The sequence below is a fragment of the Astyanax mexicanus genome, chromosome 24 (genome assembly GCF_023375975.1).
Source record: "Astyanax mexicanus isolate ESR-SI-001 chromosome 24, AstMex3_surface, whole genome shotgun sequence".
In the NCBI taxonomy this organism is placed as follows: domain Eukaryota; kingdom Metazoa; phylum Chordata; class Actinopteri; order Characiformes; family Acestrorhamphidae; genus Astyanax; species Astyanax mexicanus.
The window spans coordinates 3269467-3289380 of NC_064431.1; the positions used below are offsets into that span (position 1 = coordinate 3269467).

At 39.1% G+C, this 19914-nt stretch overlaps 1 protein-coding gene across 1 annotated transcript in view; it reads right to left on the minus strand.

Moving 5' to 3' along the window:
* The window catches only part of arhgef3 (Rho guanine nucleotide exchange factor (GEF) 3), a 136339-nt gene that overhangs the window by 98738 nt on the left and 17687 nt on the right, over positions 1-19914 (minus strand). The window contains exon 2 of the mRNA XM_022682227.2: positions 2041-2107. Coding sequence (XP_022537948.1) covers positions 2041-2107 — 67 coding nt within the window. The remainder of the gene's footprint in view (positions 1-2040; positions 2108-19914) is intronic.

Here is a 19914-nt window from a genome sequence, read left to right on the forward strand (position 1 = left end):
CCAACGCTCCATTAACGAGCAGAGTTAGGAAGTTCTTTAGTGTCTCAGCTTGGTTTCCTCTAAAATTAATGATTTTCCGCAGGACTACCAGCTCCACAGTCGGGGCTCATTTATCCCCTAAAACCTCTCGCTGCGGAGGCGTTTTTTGAGAATTATTGTAATAGCTGTTCACACACAAGGCGATGACCTAATGTCTAACTGCAGAACTATAAGAAGCTCCTAAATCTACCTTTGTTTTGCTTCTTCAGAACCCCCGCCGTACCTTGGAACCAGCAGCCGCGGCCAATCAATCAACACCTTTGGCACAGTTCCAAGCACCTCCAGTCTATCTAATTTGGAGGAAGCGGCCGGCACAGCGCTCTCATTATCCTCCGAGACGCGGACAGGATTGAAACTTAATGGCTCCAACATAGATCTAAAAACAAGAGCAGGTAGTGTTTCTAAAATAGACGCTCTGTACCCGATACCCCATGCGGTTTATTGGCATGGAAACTCCACCTAGAGCCTGAAACTGGGTGTTATGGCAACAGAGAGAGCAGAATATTCAATGGGCTATCGGTGCTTTTGAAAAAATGTCCTCGCTCGCAAAGGTGAACCGCGGACCGGTGAGGACCAGGATCACGCTGTGAAGCTCCGGCCCACCTCACATCCTTAACAACAGCCTGCTGAGAGGGATGTTTTCTATGGGCAAAGTTTTGTACGGTACATTGAACGGTCATTTTCCTGAAATAGCTTGAAGGAAGGTTGAATTTGCTTAGTATTTCATATAATGCAGAATAGAAAATATTGTGAGTGAGGCTCTTGCAAATATACATCAACAGGCATTGAACCAAACACAAATCATTTTTTATCAGTCGTAACTATCAATAAATGTTTTAATTGCTAAAATTAAGAACTGATACTATACTGACTGATATATAAGGTGTCAGATGATTATCTTCAAGACTTGCATTCCTCCTTTATTGGTGTAGGATCCGGGAGATATATCAGAAACAGGAAAAATACGCAGAAATTGTTTTACAATGAACTTTTATTTTGAAAGCACGCCAAAATAGTATTTTTCTGATTTAAGTTAGCTGAAGCTAAAAAAAGTTAGCAAAAGCAAAAAAACGATGCGTATCTGCTGCCGAGGGAAGGGGGGGGGGTGCTTTTCATGGCGGGGGTGCAGATTTCAACACTACTATGTTTTTTTTTGTTTTAAGCCATTCAGAAGGTGTTTTTTGGATCATTTTCCTGCTGCAAGTACACATGAACCCAAGTACACACGAGCTTGAGGTCACAAACAGATGGCCAGACATTCTCCATCAGGATTGTCTAGGGATTGTCCATCTATTACAGCAAAGTTCCTGAAGCAGGTCCTGAAGCAGCCGGGGGGCTGAATACTTTTGCAAGTCAGATGCACTTCACAGATTTTTTTTTAGTAATATTTTTAAAACCATTATGTGGTATTTTGTGTTGGCCTTTTTGTTGTGTTTGTGTTGTAAGGTGACACAATGTAAAAAAAAAAGTTAAAAGGGGACAAATACTTTTGCAAACCACTGTACGTACTGTAGCTTAATTACTGCAGTTTACGGCCCTTTTTTTCCTCACTGTGTTGTTGTTTTTTTTTTGTCAATGATTTAAGCGATAATACACGTGAGGGAGTGCTACACATAGATCAGCACAGCAGTGCCAATTTTATACGTTATAGCACGAACCTCGAGTGTATTAATGCGATTATTATACCATATTATAGTTTTATTATCACTGTTTATTGAAAGATTTTGAGTTAAAGAGGAGGAGAAAATAGGATTTGTTTGGTTATAAACACTCCGCCAGATAAAATAGTTCCATTGCTGCTCTGTTTGTAGCTGCTGTGCTGTTTGGTTTGTAAGCGCTGCATCATTGCTAGGTTACCTGTATGTGGCGGAGCTTCGGTTGCAGTGCATTACCAGCTGATAATGGCACTCGTAGAACGCTTCTCAGCCAATCACATTGCAGGGTCGGAACTAAATGTAGTCAACTTAACCGTGACTTTTGATTAAGGCCTATAAAACTCACCCCTCTGAACGTCCAGCGCTCCGCCGACGAGAAGAGAGAGAAGGAGCTCTTTCTCTGCAGCTTCGGCCTGAGGGCACAGAAAACCGTCAAGGTCAAACAGATGTCAAAACAGGGCTTTTATCACATTCACTTCACCATCTGAGATAGCAAACAGCATCAGTGACTAAAATCCCCCACTCATTTCAGTAGACGTGCCGCCGGAGAAGCTTTTTAACCTCAGGAAGCTTCTCCCAGTGCTGCCATTAGCATGCAGCTTTGAACCTCAGCTAATGGACAAAGTGAAGCTCATACTGTCTACAGGGTTTAAGGGCACGTGAGCCACATCAAAAGCCCGCAAGAATGCCCTGGTGTTTACACAAGCCCGGGCCTCCAGTCAGCAGAAATGAAGGAGTGGTGGGGATGGAACCGGCTGCAGGCTTTGAAGTTGGAGGAGGTGGTCGTAGCTCAGTTAGGAGGAAGTGTGGCACGTTTTGAAGGCATCTAACCGGAACGCCTGGATGAATATGACTAAAGACCGCCTTTAGTTCCTATTAAATAGTGCTTAAGGGGATTGTGGGAGGTGTTAGTGTATGCGGACGTTTATTAGTTATTAATACGCTCAGTCTGCGGCCTGCACTTTCCCACAGTCTAGGCCAAGTTCAGGTGTGGAACTGATTAAAGCGATATTCCCTCTTAAAGCGATAGTTCATCCCAAAGAGTGTAGACAAACCAGTTTCTGTACAGCATATTCAGTATATCTATACAGATCTGGAAAAAAAAGGTAAATACCACTTCAGTTTCTGAATCAGTTTCTCTGATTTTGCTATTTATAAGTATATAAGTATTCTTCCATAATTTTGTCATTTAGAGCATTTATGTGCAGACAATGAAAAATGTCTGAACTAACAACAAAGATGCAGAGCTTTCAGACCTCAAATAATACAAAGAAAACAAGTTTATATTCATAAAGTAGTTTTAAGAGTTCAGAAATCAATATTTGGTGGAATAACCCTGGTTTTTAATCACAGTTTTTATGCATCTTGGCATCATGTTCTCCTCCACCAGTCTTACACACTGCTTTTGGGTAACTTTATGCCTTTACTCCTGGTGCAAACATTTAGCCAGCTGGCTTGTGATCATGCATCTTCCTCTTGATTATATTCCATATCTTTGCAATTTGGTAAAATCAAAGAAACTCATCATTTTTAAGTGCTCTTTTAATTTTTTGGGAGTAATATGAAATAAATCAATTAGTGTACCAGTAATAGTGTCCCTTTAAGAGCCATGTGTGCTCTGACATTGGCACATTGGTATGTTAACAGCTGGCTTGTTCCAACCAATCACATAATTCCTAGGTGCAACCCTGCATTTTTATACAGTAAAGCAGAATAAGGAAATAAACATCATCTCTGGGGGAAAATAATTTAGTATAATATTAGTCCAGCTAGGATTGGACACTGGAGATGGAAAGACTGATGTTTAGAAAGTTTAGAAACATACAGGGGATGGGCGGAGCTACACATCTCACTGCAACCAGTCAGCAGTGACGCTACACATTGGGCCAAATTCTCATTTTAAACAGAATAGACAGCACACGAACAGATCTGCTCCAGACACTGACTAGAACTTTATCTGAGGACTGACTGCATCACTCATTTCCAGTTAAAGATCAGCTCTACTGACCACAGCTTAGCAAACACAACCTTCAGCACATCACAGGAATGTCTGACAGAGCCAGAAAGTTAGAGTACATCACCATAATGTCCAAAACTGGTGGACACGGGCCTCATGTGTCAACGGTTCCTACAGTACTGAGAACAGTCAACAACCAAGTATCTGGTCTAGAATGGTCCAGTTAGCGGCAGTACTGGATAGGGGTTTCTATTAAAGTGGCTATTGATTGAAAGTTCAAAGTATGGATTGCTATTGCCCAGTGTTATAACTGGAACTAAATGATGGGGTTTCTGATAAATTGGCCAGGAACCCCAAGAACTTGGTTAAAAAAATTAAACAAAGTGGGCAAACTAGTGACTGGAGGTATAAAATAGGGGGTTTTAATAAAGACAACAACAAAATGCTGCAATACATTACAAAGGCATGTATGTGAAAGAAGAGGGTACAGGTAGGGGTTTCAATTAAAATGACCACTGATTGGAATGATGAAAAAAGGGTTTCTAATAAAGTGGCCAGTTTTGGGAAGCAAATAGTAGGGGTTTCTAGTAAAGTGGCTATTGATTGAAAGTCCAAAGTATGGATTGCTAGTGCCCTATGCCATAACTGGAACTAAATGATGGGGTTTCTGATAAATTGGACAGTTTTTGGAAGCACAAGGTAGGGGTTTCTAATAAAATGGCCACTTTTGGAAGCACAAGGTAGGGGTTTCTAATAAAGTGGCCAGATTTGGAAGCACAAGGTAGGGGTTTCTAATAAAGTGGCCAGATTTGGAAGCACAAGGTAGGGGTTTCTAATAAAGTGGCCAGATTTGGAAGCACAAGGTAGAGATTTCTAATAAAGTGGCCAGTTTTTTGGAAGCACAAGGTAGGGGTTTCTAATAAAATGGCCACTTTTGGAAGCACAAGGTAGGGGTTTCTAATAAAGTGGCCAGATTTGGAAGCACAAGGTAGAGATTTCTAATAAAGTGGCCAGTTTTTTGGAAGCACAAGGTAGGGGTTTCTAATAAAGTGGCCAGTTTTTTGGAAGCACAAGGTAAGGGTTTCTAATAAAGTGGCCAGGTTTTGGAAGCACAAGGTAAGGGTTTCTAATAAAGTGGCCAGTTTTTTGGAAGCACAAGGTAGGGGTTTCTAATAAAGTGGCCAGTTTTTTGGAAGCACAAGGTAGGGGTTTCTAATAAAGTGGCCAGTTTTTGGGAGCACAAGGCTGGGGTTTCTAATAAAGTGGCCAGTTTTTGGAAGCAAAAAGTAGGGGTTTCTAATAAAATGGCTATTGATTGAAAGTCCAAAGTATAGATTTCTAGTGCCAAGTGCCATAAATGGAACTAAATGATGGGGTTTCTGATAAATTGGCCAGTGAGTGAAACTACAAAGTCTAAGTTTCTAATAAAATGACCAGTATTTGGAAATACTGGGTTGGGGTTTCTAATAAAGTGGCTTTTTTTGGAAGCACAAGGTAGGGGGTTTAAAAAGTTGGCCAGTGTATGTATTAGTACAAGGCTGGGGTTTCTAATAAAGTGTCCAGTTATTAGCAGGACAAGACAAGGATTTCCAAAAATTAGGTTACAGGCCTGATTCTGGGCCAAAAATATCATCATATCCAGTGTTTTCTGGCTTAAGGCTTGGCCTTTCAGATTCAGCTTAAGCCATTAAAATTCTATTTCCATCATTTCCTCTGTTCTCCGGTCTGGGTGGTCTTCAGCGTCTGTTTCTTTGGCTCTGTTCTCCAGGTTTCTCCGAGACTTTAGCCGTCTAAAACATGATCTCTCTGGCTGGCTAAGCATGGCAGGACCTTTTGTTTAAGTTCACATTCTCCGGGCTCCCTGGCCCGCCCCCCTCGGCTCAGCCCGTCTGTTTATCAGCGTTTAAGGAAGCCTCCCGCTGGGCCCGGCCATGTTATCCCTCTTCCTGGCAGATTTGTGTCTTCTGCAGTTCTTGAGCTGTTTATCCAGAGCACCCGCGCGACAATCCCTCTAACTTTACTCGGCTCCTTCCCCCGATACATCAGATACATCAAACACCAGCGGCAATCTCAGAGCTTCATATCCTCCGCCTATACTTGTGCACCTTAAAAAAGTATCATAAAATATCAATGAAAAGTTACTTTATCATCACTGTGTCTCTCCACTCTTCCTCCAGACTCTGCTCCCTTGATTCATAAATGAAATGTAAAATGTACTGATGATCAGTGATGGTTTGGAGAGACATGTCATCTGCTGGTGTTGATCCACTGTGTTTTTATGGAGATGTGGATTTCATTTTCCAGCAGGACTTGGCACACTGCCCACACTGTCAAAAGTACCAATTGGTCTAATATAATATTCTTAATTTTCTGAGACACTGAATTTTGTTTGTTGTTGTCAATAAGGAAGGCCTAGGCCTAGTGATGTGTTTTGAAGTAATCGTCCTAACACTTTTGGTTCTAAGTGTGAGTGGATGTGAGAGTGAGCAGAACATTTTAAAGGATTAAAGGCTTAAACAGGATCTTCACACTCACACATCTCCATTACAGACTCAGGCATTTAGAAGATTTTCCTTTAAAACATACTTAAGCAATTTGATCTGTGTATAATTTAACAGTTTTATTTTTTTGACCGTATCAAGCTAAATTTAAAAATAGAAAATATATACTTGGTATGATCCAGAATACAGGATCTTCACACTGATGAATATTATGTATTTATGAACATAAAACAAAAAATCAACAAAAAACTTACAGATTTTACACAGATTCTGCCATATTACCAATGTGAATATATTTAGATTTTGTTTAGTTAATGAGAAAAAAAGCATAATTGTGAACAGTAATTAGGTTAAAATAAAAAATAGATGTAGATCATATATAGATATAGATCATGTATTTGGCGTAAACTTTTGGTTTTAAGAATCAAACAAATAGTTTGAAAAGATAGGAATATACGCTTAAAGAGTTTGAGTTTTGCTTAAAGATTAATTTGCTTCTATGAGCAGTTTGGATGCCCCTCCTTTATAATGGCATTACAGTAAAAAAAAACTTTCGTTTTGCTGGTTGAGAACCACGGAAAGAGCTCAACAGGATTAGCCAGAAGACTTTGTTTGAGGGAGGGATCTGTACTTTCAAATAATGAATTTTGTGCTTATATAGCAGTTCAGCATGAACATTGTTGTTCGTGTTTCGCCATTTAGCATAAGCAAAGTGCTAAGTATGGGAAGTGTATGCATGGGGCGTGGCCAGAAACATTTAATTTGCATTAAAGTGACAGAGCCCTTAAACAGCTCATGCTGAAAGGGACTGAAACTAGTAAGAATGGAACTGGTGAGATCTTTTTTATGATATTGAATTTATGAAATTTTTACTTTTAAGTTATTTTGGAGCATTTCTACTAGTTGAAATTTTTACACAGTGAAAGGGACAGTGTGTGTGTCCATATATCTACATCAGGAACTGGGAGCATCCAAACACAGCTGGATTCTTCAGTCTCAGTGCAGGACAGGACAGGACAACAGATCGCGTCCCCCATCTCTGTCCATTCACTCGGACATTTGTAGCCGTCCGTTATCTCTCAGACACCTTGTCTTCCCCCAGTGTCTGATGTAGGCTTCTCTTTACACTTTATCTGCTGAGTGCTCTTTCCCACAGCCTTTAAAGGTCAGCATCTGGAGCACCGGCCTGATAACCATACACTGACCAGAGACCAGTCACTACTGTGATATTTGATAAATCACATCCTGAGATAATCAGACTGGGGTACCAACACACACACACACGAACACATGCACATACTGATACATATCAACACTCAATTTGACATAGAGTTCCAGTTTAAAGTCCTTAAAGTCAATTTGATGGACCTTAAATTCATGATTTTTCATTATTTCTAAATGTAAACTGCCCTATCATTTAACAATTCCATAATTTTTTTCTTGAAACAAACCAAACAATACAAACTAAGTGATCCCTAAACTCACTGTGGCCAAAATGTATAATGCAAAATACAAAATGCACATTTACACAGTTATAAATACAACAATCCACAGGATAAGTTTAATTCAAAATATACCAAAATATACCAAAATGCATCAAAAGCATCAAAAGCTTGAATAAATATTGCGTTAAAACCATTGACGCTGAATTGGGGTCTGAAGTAGGGACACAAGAAAAGTTCTTTTACGATGACAAATGACAAACGTCATGGGACAGCAGTACGCACATTAATCATTAATAAAGTGTAACACCTGTATACTGTAAGTTATGAGGTGTTATCTTGTGAGTGAGACTTTCAGTGACTAGATTACTTTTCTTTAGTTGTTGGTGGACAGTATAACAGTCTTGTAGTCCCACTGCTAATATGTCCTGTGTGTGTGTGTGTGTGTGTGTTTGTGAACCTCCAATCAGCCATGAATATTCTATTGTTTTTTTTTTGTCCAGAGTAAAGAGAAGGTTCAGGTTTAGGAGAATAAGGTGAACATAAATGATGGGATTTTATTGTAGGTGCCTCTATTGTAGATTCCTGCTTCCAGCTATTTAAATTAGACCAAATAACAGAGATACATATTTTTTTTTATATTTTAACAAAAGGTAATAACTTCATTGTATCTATAATATCTTATGATTTTTGCTGATGTCACTGTGCATCAGTAGGCAGGGCAAAATATCACATTAATAATACTTAATAATTTCACAGTCGCAGACTCCCCACCCACCGCTGCATAGTGGAAAGAAAATGTGTATAGATTCAATATATATCCAATTCACGCTGACTTTAAAACCAGCGACCAATCAAAAACAGCTTGCCTGATTTAGACAAAGCCATGACATTTCACCCACAAACACACACAGGTGTGTCCAAACTTTTGGCCTGTACTGTATATACACACAAACACAAAGATACGCACTGTTCCCACTGCTGTACTTCTGTCTCAGTTGGTGGGGAGCTATCAATAACTGAACCTAGTCAAATCAATGCTGAGTTGCCATAAATACAGCAGTGTAAAAGTACACACTGTGATCATGTAGAGCGATACCGCTGCTGAGTGCTGGATAAAACACTCCTTAACACTAACTAACTGCAAGATAACTACATAGGGGCGTTATAACACGTTTATAAGCATTGAATAATGCATTTATAAAAGAGAAAGATAAAACCTTCTTTACTTTTAATGATTAATGTTAAAGTCTATGTAAAAATACAGTGTTACTAAACACTCTGCATCACCTTATTACGTACTATTATATTTTTGGAAAGGGAAGTATTTTCAAAACCCCCCCCCCCCCCCAAAAAAAAAACAGAAAAGACATATGGCGACACAGCTCCTCCAACGACGTTAACACAACCTGGAAAGTTCCAAAGATGATTCATCACTATAAGCAGAGGCTGATGAGCATAAGCCTGACATAAGGCTGCTGCTGCTGCTCACACTTTAAAAATGGAATATGGGTCATGATCATGGAGGCTTTGTGTATCATCTCTGTAAACACGTCCCGGAATTGTAAATCGTGACGGAAATAAAAGCACACACAGCGGAATGCTGAGCGATAAGCTAAAAGCATCCTTTAACCCCTAAACCCTGCGTCTACAGTAAGTACCTCCAGGTATTCAGTCTAACACGAACACCACTGTCACCATCAGTTCACCACAGTTTCATAGGTCTTAACATAGGGCCCTGTGGGATGGTATAAAATATTGCTGATTTAAACCAGAAACCAAATAATACACTTTAGTTTTTAAGAATAATCTAACAGAACCACCCTGGCTCAACCCCTCACCTGTAAACTCCCACCAGAGACCCGGCCATTAGATCAGTGAAAGAAATGTCATTTCATTCTGCTGGTTGAACGAAAAAACAGACAGTACACAGCAGAATTAGCCAGTAGACTTCGTCTGAGGGAGGGATCTGCACCTACTGTCTGTGGCAAGTCAGAAAATGAGGGAGATGTAAAGACTTTCAAATCGCTTTCTATCAAAGTTAAGAATGAACTAGCTTGTTCTTGTTTTGCCATTTAGCACAAGTTAACACTAACGTGTAGTAAATGCTTAGCGAAAACATGGGGCGTGGTCAGCAACAGCTTATTATATAAGTAACAGGCTCATTTTTATAACTGACTGAATCTGGTAAGAATGGAGCTGGTGAGATCTTTATCTTTATGTGGGAGTGATGTATGTATTCAAATACCATCGTATTGCCCAGCTCTATTGACTGATTAATGTCTATACAAAGATTATACAGAAAATAACATAGGTCCTATGACTGAGCCTGGTGGGACTCCGGAAAGTAGGCTCCTAAAGAAAATGACAAAATATGAAGCAATACACCCACTTAGATCTGAGTCAGTAACTGAGGAGTAAACACTACGTAGAGATTACAGGGAATCTGACTTGCACAATATGATAAAATATCATCATATTGTCCAGCTCAAAGTCTATACAAAAAATAACATTGGCCTTATGACTGAGCCCAGTGGAACTCCGGAGAGAAGGTTCCTCAGAAAAATGACCATATACTCAACGATACACCCACTCAGATCCAACCCCCTCTGACTCAGAACCTAGGAAGTGAACACTACATAGAGAGTCTAGATAGTCTGATTTGCACAATATGATAAAATATCATAATATTGTCCAGCTCAAAGTCTATACAGAAAATGACATAGGCCCTATGACTGAGCCCAGTGGGACTCCGGAGAGTAGGTTCCTCAGGAAATGACCATATATCAGATCAGATCCAACCCACTCTGACTCAGACCCTAGGAAGTGAACACTACATAAGGAGTCTAGATAGTCTAATTTGCACAATACAATAAAATATTATCATATTGTCCAGCTCAAAGTCCATACAAAAAATAACATTGACCTTATGACTGAGCCCAGTGGGACTCCGGAGACTTTGAGTCTGACTAGGTAGTGAACACTAAATAGGGAGTCTAGAGAGTCTGAATTGCACAAAACAATAAAATAAATGTGCACTGTCATATTGCCCAGCTCTAGTGACTGATCAAAGTCTATACAAAGTCTATACAGAAAATGACACAGGCCCTATGACTGAGCCCAATGGGACTCCAGAGAGTAGGATCCTCAGGAAATGACCATATACGCAGCGATACACCCACTCAGACCCAACCCCCTCTGACTCAGACCCTAGGAAGTGAACACTAGAGAGTCTAGAGAGTCTGATTTGCACTCGCAGGCCAGGCTGAGTGCCGTCATTCCCACTCACCTTGCAGCAATCGGGGCTGTTTTTACTCTATGGTGTTATTTGGTGCAGGCAGGGTGTAATCAGCTCTGGAGTGTGGGTGGGTAATGTATGATTTCACCCACCACCAGCAGCTCAGAAAGCTGATAGCCACCATGTTTGTTTACTGACAAGATGTACGAGTGTCTTTGAAAAGCGTTGGGGAGAGCACGTGGGTCCGGTTTGAAAGAGGTTGGGAAGAAAAAAACGAAAAAAGATGATAATGATGACCATGATTATATGATGATGATGATGGTGGTGATGATGAAATATAGAAGTACAGATTGAAATGTTTTTTTTTCTCTCTCTCTCTCTCTCTCTCAGGATTGTTTGAAAAGAGATAATAACAGAGTGACTAACCGTTTTCCAGCGTTATTTAGCCCACTTCACAAAACAAAGAACTGACCGAAGCTTGCTTTTGTCAGCCAGCGTGGCTTACTTTACTTCTCTCTACATCTGCTATGGTTTTGTCCTCTTTGTACTCTATGTACTCTTTTCTATGCACTAAGAGTCCACCTAGTGGCTGTTCAGCACCACAACAGATCTTAAAAGAGCTTGCATGGTGCTTAAATCAACAGGTCTCCTTGCTTTGGTACATTCTGTTACTCTTATTGTTATAGTTGTAGTTGCGTGAGTCATTTTTACAATCCTCCAGAGTTTCCAGGTGTAAAACTACCATAAACTTAACTACCAATAGTTCTATGACAGCCTTTTCATGGCAGGCTACATTAGAAACAACATGCTGGAAGCTAACAGAGATAACAGAGTGAGTATGAAGAGAGACTCAATGAAAGACCAAAAATAGACCAAAAATAACTTTATATTAGTGCTGGACGATATGGCCAAAATTTATATCACGATATATTCCTTAAATTTCGGTCGATACGATATAATTTCGATATCGATATAAATACTTTGAAGGCCTCAGAAAACTGCTAAGAAGCCCTGCAATCCCTGCAGCACTGCGAATTTAAATTATTATATAACTGTGTATTTGCACTTTTTGTATGGTTGGCATCAGATACCCTCATTATATGCACATCTATCTATCTATCTACCTATCTATCTATCTAATGGAAATCTGTACCTACTACTGTCTGAAAATTTAATTTAAGCCTTTGAAACCTCCTTTCACAAAAAACTTTAATACTTTAGAAATAAAAGTAGTCAAAATAAATGAATGCTCAATATTATTTGCATATAGCAAAATAATAACATGACATCCCTGTCAAACATAAGCCTATATAACTATTACCAATAAAAATAACTTTAAATTACAACAGAGGCAGAGCTTCTTATTCTTTGTGAACAAATTTAACAGATTAAAACAAAAGTGTTTCAACTAGGATATAGAATACAAGAAGCCTTTATACACATAAAAGCAACAAGATTTTCCCATCAAATAAACAAACCTATAGGCTTTATCAACTATGAATAACTTAGTTACAACATAAGCTATAAAAGTGCTTCAGTCAGTATAAGAAAAATATTGTATGTAGTGGAGTTGCTTGAAGTGGTGGAACAGTTTAGATGTATTAACATTACCGCTGCTGGTCGGCTGCACTCTCCGGCACAATTTGCAGCAAAGCGGCAAGGGAGCGGACCCGCGGCCGGCTTCGAGGACCCTCGGCCGAGCGAGCGGACCCGCGGCCGGCCTCGAGGATCCGGGGCCGACCGAACCGAGTCTACCTTAGCCTTGGATCCGCTCGTCCCGGCTCCGTTTGTCTCCAGAGCGAGACATTTTTGCTGCGTAGCGAAGCGGACCCGAGCCTAGCCATTTTAACCTAGCCTTGCCTAGCCTAGCCTATTTGGCTACGTGCCTGTGTGGTTACGTCATCACGCACTGACGTAGCCCAGCTACGGAGGCTGAATGTGTTGAGCTCTGCGGCGAGCTGACGCCAGTAAAAAACGCTTGTCCGTGATTCTAATACATATCGATATACCACAAAACTGATATCACCGTTATTGAAACATTTCTTATCGCGATAAATACCGATATCGAATTATTGTCCAGGCCTACTTTATATAACTTATATAACAGTGAAACTAGACTGTTCATAAGAGAAGAATAACACCAACAATAGAAAAGTCATGGAGGAGTCATGTTACTTGAAAAGGGTTAAAGCTTGTGAACGCTCACACCTGTATAAGTTGTGAGTAATGCTGGGTGATTTTGATTTTGGAATTAATTTGGTTAATTCGAATGACAGTTTTGAGGCGATTTTCAAAATGAGGTAATCGTGATTTTACATATAAATATTATAGATATCTTTATAATCTAAAATATTCAAAAACAATACTCATTTCTGAAGTGTTTATCCTAAATGCATAGTTTCTCCATTTTTTTTTCATAAATGTCATAAACCTTCATTCTGAAGGATAATCCAGTGTCCATCAGTGTGTGAGGTTCTCCATTTTTTTTTTTTTTTTTTTTTTTTACAGATAAACCTAGTTTTAAACCATTTTTTGTAGTTTGATTTTTACTGTGGGGGGAGGGGCGTAATCGGCCAGCACTAGCTGTGAGGTGCTACCTTGTGAATAAGACTGAACTAGAATAAACAGTCTAATCACAGTTAATAAACAAAAAAAATAAATAAACAGCAAGTTAACATGGGTTTATACAGATGGGAAATATAATTGCTGTTCAAGTTGCCATGCAGGCATTTACCATTTCTTGAACCACAGTGTCACAGTTTCTACCAGAAATACGTCATAGAGGGCATTCCCACCCACAGTAGACAGTACAGTACAGTGTAGTGTAGTGTAGTGTAGTGGGCGATAATGATCATGACCAGCAGTGTCTGGCTAGAATTGTCCATATGAACAGACAAGCAACTTTGAAAGTATCCTCAAGTGCATCATCAAAAACATTATGATGATGAAACTGGCACTCATCAGGACCACCCCACATAAGGAAGAGCGAGAGTATCCTCTGTTGCACAGGATAAGTTCATTAAAGTTACCAGCCTTAGAAATAAACGCAAATTTAGATAAGAGGTAAGATAAGAGCTCCTTTATGCTTCACAGAGTATTTTTTAGTTTGTTTTACACATTTTTAAGTTACTACATGATTCCTTTACTATTCATGATCACTTCACTATTCATTTACAATGTAGAAAAATACAGTATTTATTTTTTACTGTATTAATGTAACAAAGAGCTGTGAAAGTGCCTGTAATGAAGACCAAGGGTGATACCAAGGGTAGTATCGTATGAAATTTCACCCCACACACTGACACTGGATCTTCTGAATGTGTGATGTGTGTGAGGTGTGTGACGTGTGGTTCTGACCACGAATAATCCTCGGTTGTCTTCACCCAAACAACAGCTTTGGCGTGTGAGCTCCATCTGCCTTATTGTAGCTCTTTTGACGTATTTGTCAAATAAAAAAAGGCGGGAAAATAGACTGTTGATGGGGTGTAAGATAGGAATGAACACTGCAAAATATCAGTACTTTCCACATTTTTTTGGGGCTAAATTTTCTCCCCAATTTAGCCCAACCCACTCATCACGACTCCCCCTATCACACCAGTAGGGTTAAGACTAGCACATGCTTCCTCTGATACATGTGAAGTCAGCCACCGCTTCTTTTGTTACAGCATTGCCGAGCAGCATCACAGCGCTAACGCTCAGAGAGTAAAAGCACAGCGACTCGGTTCCGATACATCAGCTCACAGACGCCCTGTGCTGATCAACATCACCCTAGGAGTGATGTGGGGAGAGAGCGCCATCTACTGTACACACCCAGAGAGAGCAGGGCCAATTACACTCTTTTATTACAGCTTCATGACAAAGCTGCATGAGCGGGGGTTCGAACTTGCGACCTCCTGCTTATAGTGGCAACGCTTTAGACTGCTGGACCACTCGGCGCCCTACTTTCCACATTTAAGCATATTCTCGACATTTAATGCCTTCTTAATATGATGTTTAGTTGTTTCTACTGTTTTTAGAGATGGTGGACATGGCAGAAATAATCTTTGACTAATCGACTAATCGAAAAAATAATCATCAGATTAGTCGACTATGAAATTAATCATTATTTGCAGCCCTGTCACTTATACACCAGGATTTTATAGATATTTGGCAACGGAACTGAATAAAACATCTGAATTCTATGACTAAGAAAGTGCGTCCCAATACTTTTGCCCATAAAGCAAATTTGGAGGGATGGAAAACTTAGACTACAGACTCAATACAGACACAGTAACAACAGCACAAACCCTGAAAATGGTCTGAAGTGTCTTCTAGGAAAGGTCCTTCTCGTTCCTTGAAGGCCAGAAACTGATAAAGGTCATGATGTTCCTCCGTTTGTTGTGTTCCCTGTTCTGTTTATTACTGAACAATGGCTCTTTCAGCTGCTAAAAGCAAGGCTGAGACGCTTTAATTTATCAACATTTCGCCTCAAAGTGCTTCATTTCTCTAAAGCATGCACGCTCAGCAGCGGATAAGGTGGGCTTTGTTCAACAAAACATAATAACAGGTGGTTTCCCGTACTAATATATAAATATATAAGTCCAAGCTAGACTAAACGTCAGCAGTGATTTTCTGCTGTAAATGATGTACAGCTGGAGACAGAACTTTATCTGTTGATATCCACCACTGGGTCCTTTTTCCCAATTAAAACATTTTATAGAAGCTATTGACCAATATTCATAGGGGTGTGGTGATGAAGTGATTGGCAGCTGTGGGCAAGTTGATCAAGAGCTAATACTGACTATTAATCTGATATAGTGAACAAAAAGAAAATTCTAGTGTTTGCAATCAAAGGGTGTTCTGATTTAACATGTTCAGACATTGAATTGAAATAAACACTGAATAAAAAAAACTCTATTAAATCAATCTGACTTTTTTGCATGAAAAAAAAATATATATATATCTTTTTTTCCTAATTTCCTAAATACATAATATTGCACAGAATCAACACGTTAAAAACTCTGTTGATAAGTAAATTAAGAAACATAAAATATAGTACCAGTCAAACGTTCCTAAAAGGCATAACTTCTCATTCAATTTTTTTCTTTTTCTTTTTTTTTCCAACATTATAAATTAATACTGAAATCTTTCAGACTATGAAGAAACACATAACAAATCATGTAGTAACTTAAAAGTGTTAAACGAACCAAAATAACAAAAAAAACTTCTTATCTTATCTGTGTTCTTTGCTCTTCCTTTCCTGTGGCAGTCCTGATGAGTGCCAGTTCCATCATTTCCAACATTTTTGATGTTCTTTGCAACTGCACTTTTAACGTTTGTGATATTTTTGGATTGACTGACCTTCAGTTCTTCTTAAAATATGCTTTTTCTTTTTTCTATTTAGTTGAGTAGTTCTTACTTCTTACTTTTTTGTTTACTAAATAAAGCCATATGTTTTTGTTCATAGTTTGGGTGAGTTTAGTATTAATGTACAATGCAAAACTTTTTAAAATAATGAAAAAACACTGAATTCAAATTCAAATTAAATTCAAAGAGTTTAATGTCATGTGCACAGTAAGAAACAAGTTTCCTCATACAATGAAATTCTTTCTTTGCTCCTCGCCAAGTATGCCACGTAAAGATAAAAGTAGAAAACATACAGTAAAGAAAGAAATAAATATAAATATTAAATTGATGTTAAATTCACATTTAGGATGGAAATATATACATGAAAAAAGTGGTTTGTTGCCAGAGGGCAACATCTTACAAAAGAAGGTTAAAAAAAACTATAATCAGTGAGTACGATGGCAGCATAGCTTTTTGTATCAGATACACAGTGAAGGTAAAGGGGCTGTACATGGTGCTGCATGTGCACCGTGGGAGAATGCGCGAGCTGAAAGCTGAGGCCGGGTTGCATGCGAGCGAGTGTGTGTGTGGAGGTTTTAATTGCAGTATGAAAAGCCAGCGGAGATTAGGAGAGTCGTCCTTTAATTATACGCTGGGATCATGAGAAAGCCCCTACGCTGAGAGCGAGCTGTAAACACTGCCGCATGTCAAACCAGCGAGCAGAGGAGCTCACAAAACAGAGCCCACCAATCAGCAGGGGGGTACGAAATATCAATATCAATATACAGTTACTTTCATTTTACGAAATTAAAAAAGCTCTGGAATATAATCAAGAGGAAGATGGATGATCACAAACCATCAAACCACCAAACTGAACTGCTTGAATTTTTGCACCAGGAGTAAAGCAGCATAAAGTTATCCAAAAGCAGTGTGTAAGACTGGTGGAGGAGGACATGCCATGGGTTATTCCACCAAATATTGTTTTCTCTGAATTCTTAAAACTTTATGAATATGAACTTGTTGTTTTCTTTGCATTATTTGAGGTCTGAAAGCTCTGCATCTTTCTTGTTATTTCAGCCATTTCTCATTTTCTGCAAAGGAATGCTCTAAATGTCAATATTAATTTTTATTTGGAATTTGGGAGAAATGTTCATTTTACTTAAATATGTAACTATAAATAGCAAAATCAGAGAAACTGATTCAGAAACTGAGGTGACTGTATATATATATATATATATCGATCCGACCCAGCTATCAAGTATACTCATTTTATATGAGATAAACTACTGATAAGGCACAGTTTAATCTGATATATTAGCCAGATAACGCTAATTACCACAGCTATGAAAAAACACTGTCTCTGCTGCTGCTGCTGTTGCTACAGCCTGTGCAACTCCGCGCGACTCCGTTTACTATGTATGCATCTGCACTGCACGTCCCATTAAAAACACTGTGATTAAAAGCACAGTGTTTCAGCATTCAGCAGTTTAAGCCCTGACAGCTCTGACCAATCAGAGGAGAGAATATGCTTGCACAGTTTATTTGTGCGTATTTTGGTGCGTTTAGGATTATGCCTGTGTGAAACCAAACCAAACAGAGAGAGAAGAGAAAACACTCCATATAAACCCACTGGTGCATCAACTGATCTGAACCATAGAAACCAACTACTGGTGTAAAAACACTCTTATTTTTTATTGTTTATAAGAGTGTGCTGTAAATATAGTAAATTCCAGAGTAGATATGTGTGTAGATACGCACCCAATCACATAGAGTAGAGTAGAGTACTGTTACTATCTACCAAATGAAGACTGGCACTGTGAGATCACCTGACAGAAGCAGCAGGCCTTTCCAGCGTAACTCAATTTAGGACCAAATGTCAACTTGAATTTTCACTTGTGTGCCACTTTAAGTGGTCGTTTGACTCTAATGGACAGAAAACAACATCTTTAAATGTCAGCACAGGCCTGTAAAAGTCGGCACGAGATGAACACAGTTTTTAGTTTTTTCTACATGCAGGAATCTCCCTGCTTTAATGTTTCTCAGATTAAAGGTCAAGGAGGGTGAATTACAAGCATCAATAAATGATTAAACCCTTAGGGCTCTATTTTACACCTTAACAAGGTGCATTGCGATGCTCATTGCTATCTTACACCCAGCAAACAGTCTATTTTCACATCTTCGACTTGCATCAATTAAACAGCAACAGTTCTAGAGAATATATCTACACTGGTGGTCTGGAAATGGAGGTGAGGTGTGTTCAGATAAAGTTCTGGTGTATTGCTATCTTGACATCAGAAAACACAGGAGCTCCACTGACTGAATACAACCTAGACAGACGTTCATTGCTATCTTGGCAGTGAATTTTCAACACAGGCGTGTGCCCAATGCATGTACACCCCCGCTTGTATTGCACAAACTTATGTCCCAAAGTGTAAATAAGCATGTTAGAAACTCAGAAATACTTACTTATCAAGCTGAAATAATTAATTAAACTAACATAAATTATAAATATTAATTTTCTTACATTAATTTTTTTATATATATATTTCAATTTACAGAATTAATTCATTAATTTACTGAAAAAATTGAATTTTTTTTTATCGATTGACACCACTAGATTAAACATTGCAAGATTAAGCGTTGCAATGCTCATTGCTATCTTGCACTATTTTCTTTTTTTACGTCTTCTGTGTGCGTCATTTAAATAGCAACAGTGCTTGTGAATATATATATATATATATATATATATATATATATATATATATATATATATATATATATATATATATATATATATATATATATCTACTAAGATGGGTTTGGTGTGGGGGTCTGGAAATGCGGTGTGTTCAGGTAAATTTCTAAGTGCTGCCACTATGATCAAGAGACAGCTGGTTCGAATCCTGGTTATGCAGCTTGCCATAAGCTGCTGGAGCCCTGAGAGAGCACAGTTGGCCTTGCTCTCTCTCTGGGTGGGTACAGTAGATGGCGCTCTCTCTTTCCCCTCATCACTCCTAGGGTGATGTGGATCAGCACAAGGCTGCGTCTGTGAGCTGATGTATCAGAGTCGCTGCGATTTCCTCCGAATGTGCTGTGATGCTACTCGGCAATGCTGTTTGAAAAGAGGCGGTGTGCTAGTCTTCACTTTTCCTATGTTGTAGCATCACTAGTGATAGGGGGATATACAGCTAAGTAGCAGCTTAATGGGTGGGACAAATGGCCTAGCTAAAATTGGGAGAAAAATGGGAGATTATTTGAAATAAAATTCTAAAAAAATAAATATAATTTCAACACAGCTTCAGAAATGGACTATCCCATCCTTCTGACACCCACTTTCCTTATTTTCTCATTTTCTCATTTTACTGTGAATTTTCTGGACGTGAGTTTTGGAGTAAAGGTTCAGACGGCTGCAGACTGAGCAGACGATTAGATGATTAGTGGCTTTTTCAGAGGAAAGAGAACAAGAAGGTCACGTAAAGCTGTTTCCTGACCCATGTCCTCTTACCTGAGGAAACACACACACACACACACACACACACTCTCTCACACACACACACACACACCTGTTTCCTCTGTACGCCTCTTCCCAAACCAAACACCCATTGCCATGACAGCAGAATCAGAAACAAAAGCTCCCTATCCCTCCCTCCTTCCTCCTCCTCTTTCCCTCCCTCTTTCATAAAGACGAATAATGAACGAAGCGGAAGAGATGAAGGGAAACAGCGATGAGATGGAGACGTCTGTAATCACCTCATTA